This window comes from Hippoglossus stenolepis, chromosome 8, assembly GCF_022539355.2.
Source record: "Hippoglossus stenolepis isolate QCI-W04-F060 chromosome 8, HSTE1.2, whole genome shotgun sequence".
Lineage (NCBI taxonomy): Eukaryota > Metazoa > Chordata > Actinopteri > Pleuronectiformes > Pleuronectidae > Hippoglossus > Hippoglossus stenolepis.
The window spans coordinates 27351387-27360802 of NC_061490.1; the positions used below are offsets into that span (position 1 = coordinate 27351387).

The 9416-nt window shown below is 45.3% G+C and overlaps 1 protein-coding gene and 1 pseudogene across 1 annotated transcript; both read left to right on the forward strand.

Annotated features, from left to right (window-relative positions):
• Positions 1–286: 286 nt before the first annotated feature.
• On the forward strand, positions 287–3277 carry LOC124852279 (annotated as a pseudogene).
• A 266-nt stretch (positions 3278–3543) lies between these two features.
• Positions 3544–9410, forward strand: LOC124851108 (NADH dehydrogenase (ubiquinone) complex I, assembly factor 6-like; the record flags this gene model as incomplete). Its single annotated transcript, XM_047340872.1, has 8 exons — positions 3544–3814; positions 5068–5167; positions 5366–5488; positions 5723–5779; positions 6877–6979; positions 7630–7763; positions 9016–9117; positions 9332–9410. Coding segments are annotated over exons 1-8 (892 nt in total), but the record flags the coding sequence as incomplete, so codon positions are not given.
• Positions 9411–9416: the final 6 nt, after the last annotated feature.

Consider the following 9416-nt stretch of genomic DNA (forward strand, 5'->3'; position numbering starts at 1 on the left):
CTGTGTGTGAGAGTGTGAGAGTGGAGTGAGAGTGAATAAAATCAGCCTTTGGGAAACACAAGTTGGTCAAACACACGCTTGGTTCTCATCATCAATCAAATCTCAATAGTTCACTTCTCAGTAAAGTACATTTGTTATTATTTGCTGTTTCTAAATGTGCTCGATAATTAAATCAACTCAGTTAATTGACTGATTGTTTCAGTGTGAAACGTGTGTCAGTAACATTCTTCGTTGTCTGTTGTGTTTTGCAGCCGCCTGTGTTGCAGGTGAATGCGTCTAAAATGAAATTTTGGAGCTTCGTCTGCCTCTGAAACTCTTTGCCGATGAAAACAAGGTAATGAACCACAGAGGTCCGGACTTTGTGGTGGATTTTGTAGAACCGGTCGATTCAGGCGTCACCAGAGACTCTGCTGTGTCGATGTGTTCAGGTCTCTGTGCAGAGCGGGACTTTAAAGTTGTCCATGGTGGTTTCGCGCAGAGGGAGGGACCCGCCCGCTGCCTCAGACACGTCCGGGTACAAGGTGAGTTTGTGACACATTAATCAGGTGATTCAGCTGAATGGGGTTGTGTATGTCTGAGTCAGTGGTGGAAGTTGGACTGAAGCAGATCTTGAATTATCTTCAGGTCAGATCTTATTAACACTTAGAGCTCCAGAGGAGGAGGATTTGATTACATTTGCATATGACAATAATTAGATTCACTGTCTTTGTTTTTCAAGGTGCGTTGTGACCAGTACGGGCGAGCGCCGACCTGGAGGTGTGGGAGCTCGGAGGAGACGGCAGCGGTGAGTTTAGTTTACCTGAAGCTAACCTCTGTGCTCTTACATGGTTCAGTTTCCTGCTCACGGGCTTCGGCCCACACTCGTAGGTTGCTACAGTTCCGAAGCAACGCTGGTCCTGTTTTAGTTTGAGAACTCTGTCGCAGTGTTTTAGTCTGGACGGGCAGAAGCTGAGATGTTTGGATACAATGACATAGACACTAACAACTTCTTGCTGATTGGGTGTTTTCGGTCACGACACAGTCTTCGCTCATTTGTCAGGCTCCAATCACAGGACCTCCTTCCAGAAGAAAACAACCAGCCTCAGCTAACAGAGTAGAACAACACGGAGAATCAATTACAAGTGTTTCACTGACCCTGTTGTCTTTGCTAACAGATGCTGTGCAGTTGAATTCACGTTTTTCTGGATCTAGTGAAATTAAATGTGGTTTCATAAGGAGACTGTTGGGCCCTTGTGGAGGATTGAACTCTACTGAGAGACAATGTAATTGCTTTAAGGTTTAGAGGCTGTTTTAAAACGCATTTGGTTGCTCTTCTGTGTCCTGTCGTCCGATGTCAGACGTGATCCGGAGAACGGGAGCGCCAAGAGGAGGGCAGAGCTTCAGAGGGACGCTGCAGGATCGCAGCAGCTGACTCGCTCACAGCCACAAATTCTCCATGGAGCCCGGAGCGACATCCAGCTGACTGAGCTGACCTCAGGACAGACTCTTTACCAACTAGGTAACACTGTGAGATCTGCATGGTGCAGTTTTATTAGCTTGGATTCAAACGCACAGTTTCATTAGTGTTCGTTTAAATCGGAGCAGCTGAGCTAAATGAAACGACTTCACTCCGTCAAAATGTTTTTTTTCTCCAGTTTTCAAACCACAGTTGTGTCTCAGTCTCTTCCTGTAGTTCTTTCAGCAGAAACTACATGTCTCTTTTTTCTGTCATTTTGTCCCAACAGAGACGGACGCGGCGGATCCTCTGAGTTCCTTACAGTTTGTCAATGACAGTGTTTTCCTCGCCGGCTGCTCTCAGGGGAACATTTACGTCGCCGACACTCGGACCTCTTCTGCTCCTCAGATTTCACCTCCACCAGCGTCTTCTGGCAAATCAGCTCTGTGGTGGACGGACGCCTCTGGAGGTCCAGACCCGTCCAGCTGCAGGGTCATCAGGCTGTCCTCCTCTGGCGAGGCGGTGGTTTCCGACCTGAGGAACCCGGGAGGAGCCGTGAGTCGAGCTCGGCTGGACGTGCAGACACGCCGCAGCAGCCTGGATGATGTCAGGCTGTCGTGGGCTCCAGCGCTGGACGACTGTGTCGCAGTGTCAGGCGTCTTTGCTGGTTGTTGGGAGCCAGAGGCTCACGGCTGAGGCACTGACTGACACCGGAGTTTGTATGTGTCAGGGTCAGAGAGAAGTTGACAAAGAAATCAAAGGAAAAAGTCTGGAAAACTTATGTACATATAAAAGTCATGTCAGCACATTCAAGATGACACATCTCTGTGGTCGGTTCTCTTCTCTGACACTGGAAGAGTTTCTGACAGGACACCAAGATGAACATGGAATTATACATAGTCAATAAGATTAGTTCCATGATTTGTTTGAGATAAAAGATCGACACAACGAAGCCTCAGCTGGCAGCCTGTTAGCTTAGCTTAGCATTAACACTGGAAACTGGGGGAAACGACAATATCATATTATGTTAATACATGTTATATCATATGTATTATTTTTCGCATCTAGTCAATACATTTTTTTGAATGTGTTTTTATTTTGATAATCAGCCAAACCACATCCAAGGTTCCAAATGTACGAAAATGAAAACTATTTTCCGTTAAGAACCTTTTAACGAGATGAAGTTTCTAAATGTTCCAACTTCCCTCTGGCAGGTTTCGGTGGAACGGTTCAGATCTACAACACATGTGTGTGGAGGACAGAGCTGCAGGAAGTCCAGCCGCTGTTTGAGCACCGTGGTCACGTGGTGTCAAACAGACAGTCCGATGTGGCCCTGGTCACCTACCACGTCTGGCATCCTGAGCGGCCGCGGACGCTGCTGTCCGCAGCCTCAGACGGCTCCGTCCACCTGTGGGACTGGGTGGACCGCTCAGCTTGGGACTAAAGTCTAATGGAATCAGACTGATTTTTATTCTCGCCAGGAAATATTTACATCCCAGACAAATGTAAGAACCACATGGACTGTGAATAAAGATCGACAGCTCCCTCAAAGTGAAGTCAAAGTGTCGTGATCGCTCCCTGGTGGCTGGCTGCATCATAGATCATGAACCCTGCCTCCTCCATGTTAGCAGATGGGACATGGACCAAACTAACTGAATGTGTTCATGTTTCTAATAAGTTTGGTCATACCTAGTTATTTGATGAGACGTCATGATTGACAGCCGACACTGACTTGTGATTGGTTGGATTGTGTGTCCATATGGGACCTTTGTAGTTTCTTTGCTACACTCGGCTAAAGCTAATGGAGTTTAATACAAATCAGAAATAAAAAGTTTTGCATAATGTGGACGGGTGTTTTGATAATCATCTGTTCCATAATAACAGACGGTGACGTCACTGTGTTTGTCACCTCTTCAGGATATTTTCTTAAAAAACACTGACCTTGTGAGGACCAGTCGACCTCATGGAGACCAGATCCTGTTGGGACACAACCTCCTTTCTGAGGTTCGGGTTAGGCTGTCCACCATGAATGGAAGTCAATGCAAAGTCCTAATAAATAAATAAATTAAGATAGCTGCGCGTGCGTGTGTGTAAATTTGATAGATCTTCAAACTGAGCGGAACCTTAGTCCGCGACTGTGGGTTCGCAGGGGGATGTTTTTAATGTGACACGAGGTGAAGCTGGGATGTTGAAGGGGAACATGGCAGCTGGTGTCGGTGTGAAACTGGCTTCATGGAGCAGTAGAGCCTTGCTCTACAGAACCACGTCACCCGGAGGCGTCTGTCGACAACACGCGGCTGTGACACAGATCGTGAGAGCGAAGAGCAGCGCGACGGCGGATTCACAAAGCAACCAAGAGTTCTGCCTGCAGCTGGTCCGGTGGGTCCATGCTAACAGCTAGCAGCTAGCTAAAGCTGTGTTCACTAACAGAGCAGCAGCTAGCTAAAGCTGTGTTCACTAACAGAGCAGCAGCTAGCTAAAGCTGTGTTCACTAACAGCAGCTAGCTAAAGATGTGTTCACTAACAGAGCAGCAGCTAGCTAAAGCTGTGTTCACTAACAGCAGCAGCTAGCTAAAGATGTGTTCACTAACAGAGCAGCAGCTAGCTAAACCTGTGTTCACTAACAGAGCAGCAGCTAGCTAAAGCTGTGTTCACTAACAGAGCAGCAGCTAGCTAAAGCTGTGTTCACTAACAGAGCAGCAGCTAGCTAAACATGTGTTCACTAACAGAGCAGCAGCAGCTAGCTAAAGCTGTGTTCACTAACAGAGCAGCAGCTAGCTAAACATGTGTTCACTAACAGAGCAGCAGCAGCTAGCTAAAGCTGTGTTCACTAACAGCAGCAGCAGCTAGCTAAAGCTGTGTACACTAACAGAGCAGCAGCTAGCTAAAGCTGTGTTCACTAACAGAGCAGCAGCTAGCTAAAGCTGTGTTCACTAACAGAGCAGCAGCTAGCTAAACCTGTGTTCACTAACAGAGCAGCAGCTAGCTAAAGCTGTGTTCACTAACAGAGCAGCAGCTAGCTAAAGCTGTGTTCACTAACAGAGCAGCAGCTAGCTAAAGCTGTGTTCACTAACAGAGCAGCAGCAGCTAGCTAAACCTGTGTTCACTAACAGAGCAGCAGCAAGCTAAACCTGTGTTCACTAACAGAGCAGCAGCAGCTAGCTAAAGCTGTGTTCACTAACAGAGCAGCAGCTAGCTAAAGCTGTGTTCACTAACAGCAGCAGCTAGCTAAAGCTGTGTTCACTAACAGAGCAGCAGCAGCTAGCTAAAAGCTAAAGCTGTGTTCACTAACAGAGCAGCAGCAGCTAGCTAAAAGCTAAAGCTGTGTTCACTAACAGAGCAGCAGCAGCTAGCTAAAAGCTAAAGCTGTGTTCACTAACAGAGCAGCAGCTAGCTAAAAGCTAAAGCTGTGTTCACTAACAGAGCAGCAGCTAGCTAAAAGCTAAACCTGTGTTCACTAACAGGCAGCAGCAGCTAGCTAAAAGCTAAAGCTGTGTTCACTAACAGAGCAGGTACAAAGGGGAGACATGTTGTCAGACTTTCTACAGTGTTGGTTTATTCCAGTGGAAGTGAAGTGTATCCCTTCATTTTCTCTCTCTCCCTGTTATCCTTCTCCTCCTCCTCCTCCACAGGTCCAGAGACTATGATGGCTTTGTGTCCTCCCTCCTCCTCCCAGAAGAGGCCCGGCGCTCCTCCTTGGCTCTGAGGGCGTTTAATGTGGAGCTGGCACAGGCAGGTATTCCTACAGACAGACCGGGTGTGGAACTAGAACTGTTCACACTGCTCTTTTTACCCTGTTACTAATCTTACTGTTACTGCAGTTTGTGATATGCTGCTATAATTAAAATCTGTGTTTCAAACTGAACTGTGGACTTCCGTGTCCCAGGCCCTTGTCTAACAGCTGCTCTCTTATGTTTGTTGGACCAAAAGGTGAAGGATTCCGTTTCCCAGAAGACCATTGGTCTGATGCGGATGCAGTTCTGGAAGACGGCCATAGAAGAAATCTACAGAGATGAGCCCCCGAATCAGCCAGTCACCGCCGAGCTGTGGAGGGTAAATATCAGAGCATATAAATATCTGTATAAGAAACGTTAATGTGTTGCATTTCTGGTTTTAAAAAGCTAACGACCATTCCGGACAGAAACGTAACAACATGAACAAGACTGTTAAGATTGTTTAATTGTTAATTGTCTTATCTCTGTGTCCACATTCAGCTTCATCTTGAACTCAGGAATGTTAATTATTTATTAGGAGCTCAGACGATTAACACTGAACAATGTTTTGTAGGCAGCGAGGAAACACTACCTGACGAAGAGATGGCTGCTGAAGATCATAACTGACAGAGTAAGACACTCAATGGCCTGTTTATTCAATTCACTCAGCTCTGATGTGTAGTTATAACCATGACAGGTTTTGTAGCATGTCTTTCATTATCTGTCTTGTTTTTGGTTTTTCTTTCCTGTTCCGTTTGATGACTGGGTAACATACGAGTGGTGATGGTAATCCCAATAAAGTGAGAGTGTGTAGGATTTAGTGACATCTAGGGGTGAGGTTACAAATTACAACCAAGAAAATATCCCTCCCTCACCAATCCCCTTCTGGGAGAATCTACGGTGGCCTTCGGGTTGATGGTCCCTCTCTAGAGCCAGTTTTGGTTTGATCCTAATCGGCTACTGTAAAAAAACATGGCGGTGCAGAATGGTGGCCTCTCTGGAAGAGGACCCACTCGTAATGTAGATATAAAAGACTCTTTAGATTCTAAGGCCACTAGAACACAATGACTCTTGGTTTAAGTGATTATACACTAATGTAAACATCATTATGAATATTATTTAAAATGTCCACTAATTAACCCTTTAACACACTGGTCCTTAAAGTCAGTGTTTCTCAGCAATGGAGTCGAGAGCCAAGTTAAATCTGAGGGGATGTGAAATGGGGACAGGAAGTAGGACGGACACGTTATTTACATTAATTTTCTTTGATCGTCTGTTTTGATTTTGTCACACACTGATTCCTGTCTGTGCAACAAATTGCTCTTCGGAGATAATACAAATTTCTTGACTTAAATTTGATGTAGGTCCATGCAGAGGCGCAGATCCAGGAATGTTTATCTCTTTCTTTAACATGTAAAGTAGGATGTTTGTGATATTTAATACATTACTTGATATATTATTTGTGTGCCATTTGGTGCAGCTCAACATTAAAGTAATGATCTAGCAGATTTAAATGTGGTTTGATAGGTTTTATGATTGTTCAGCTGCTGCCACCGGTGTGAAGCTGAGATCTCTTGGATTCAGGAGAGATCAACAGTTTCCAAGAATTAAAATCCCCAATTGATTGAACTTCACACGGTCACAGATATTTTGAAACCCGTGACTAGAGGTCATAAGAGGTTAATACTGAGTCATTATTGAATTTTTAAAGTATGCGTGTTTGACTAGGAAAAGGATCTGGATGACCGAGCCTACAGGAACCTTCAGGAGCTGGAGACGTATTCAGAGAACACACAGTCCTCCTTAATATACCTGCTGCTGGAGTGTTTAGGTGAGGACACGTGAGACAAGTAAGAGCTGTTAGCGTCCTTTTGTAAATGCATTCCACCTGTTGACCTCTGCTGTGACAGAGGTGACACATATCTTGTCCTCTGTTAGGTTGGCCATGTCCTGCCCACTGACTAGTTATTAGTTTTATAAATAAAACTAGAATCACCTCCTGGAAAAAATTCCCAATCTCCCCTTCTCTTCCTGGTTTAAAATAACGTCCAGAAAAGAGTTTTTGCAGAATATTATGAGAAGTTGACCGTTGAGTCTTTGTGGTATAAAATATCATCACTTCATCATTTTGTCACTAATTGTCACAGTTGGTACATCAGGTCCTGAGGTATGACCAGACGTGTGTTTAATGTCAGAGTGGCCTTGACCTTTGACCTCACATGGCACCATAATACAAACACTAATCAGATGTCATTAGGAGCCAGACTTCACCCACTGCTCAAACAAATCCTAGAGGAAACCCTGTGTAGGTAGATGATGACGACGACAGGACGTACATGTGTCTTTCAAAGTTCTTTTAAATTACTATGTGAAACCAAAACTAACCGGAAACAGTGGAACAGACATGAAGCTTGATTCAGACTCGGCTGAGAAAACAACTTTAGGTAAAGTAAGACTTACACATTTGCTTTTCTTTCACAGGTTTGAAAAACGTCCACGCCGACCACGCAGCGAGTCACATCGGCAAAGCTCAGGGAATAGTGACGTGTCTCAGAGCGACTCCGTTTCACAGCAGCCGACGGAAAGTCTACTTGCCCATGGACGTCTGCATGTTGGTGAGTAGCTGCTTGAGCGTGCTATGAATTCTATTTGTTAAGAAACTGATTAGAACCCAAAGAAAAACCTCACCTTGTTCCCGCTGTGTTACACTGCCCCCAGTTTACTGACGGATAAGATGAGACGCTTCACTGATACTTTCATCATGATTTCACTGCTGTCCGTGTGTGGGTTAGTTTGTCAGCAGGATTTTGCTCAAACTACTGAACGGATTTCCAGTGAACAACCTTTACTTGGGGTCTGGCGTGTTTAAGCTCCGCCTCCCAGCATCACGTTTTGAAGTTACTTTTTAAATGTCCATTTCTCATGTGCTTGATGTTTGTTGGGATTCAAGTTTCACCTCAGCTTTCTGTGTCACAGCTCCTCCCCCCGACTAACACTTAACTTAACATGAGGCACATCCCACACGTTTGTCTGACTCGTGGCTCCGCCCTGACACGTGTCGGATGATGTTCTTGTCGACTCAGTATTGAACTTGTCATCCAGTGCAAAACGATAACAAACGACGAGGACGGTGAGAGATCGACCATATGGCCGAGGTAAACCGTTCCTGCCTGAGATGGAAACACGCTGCAGATAAACACATAATGCTGCAAACAATGTTCAACCTTTGTCTGGGCCATCTGTCCCACATAGAGAACAACAAGCTGCTGCTGGAGGATCTGATGGGGGGCATATACCGTGCAGATGTGTTGAGGATGAAGCACGCAGGCTCTGCCCTTAAAATCTTCAGCCAGAGAGATGATGCTTGTGACCCGAGGCCCCCCCGCACTCACCCACATGAACCAGTTAGCTCATGTTCCAAAAAAAAACAAAAGCTAAATGTGAATTTAATATTTTGTTAATTATAAAACATGAGGACTGAACTGTGCAGCTGATACTTGCTGAGAATCACAAGGGGAATATAAAGTGAGGATGATTTTAATAGAACGTGACGACTGAAGAGCCACTGAACTAGAAACACACACAGACACCGACAGGGTTCATGTGAACAGTAAACATACCAGTGCTGCTGGTCTGAACTGGCCTCAACGTAAAGTTACTTCGTCAAAACGTGATCAAATATTACTGGATCTGCTCATTTGAGTCTTTTCTTCCAATGGTCCCATCCTTCCACCAAGTTTACTGGAAATCTGTTCAGTAGTTTTTACATAATAAACAAAAAGCATAATCTCTTTGTCGCAGGTAATCAACGGCAATAATCAGCCTGTTCTGTGACAATGAAGCATTTTTCCGTCTGTGTTCCTGCAGCACGGAGCTTCTCAGGAGGACTTCATCCGCGGCAGCCGGGAGCAGAACGTCCGGGATGTGGTGTACGACATCGCTAGTCAGGCTCACGTACATTTACAACACGTACGTACCACACACACACACACACACACACACACACACACACACACACACACACACACACAAGAACACACACAAGAACAGCAGAAGTATGTGCACACGCAACCACCACACTCATAAGTGATAAACTATGTGCATTAGTAAACCGCCTCCACTCTCCTTGGACTAACATCTGATATCTAATATTTTAAATGTGTATTTTTTCTTTGTCTTTCAGGCGCGATCATTCAGCCACAACGTTCCAGCAGCTGCCACCGCAGCCTTCCTGCAGACGGTGAGTCAGGGTCACAAAACAGGTTTGA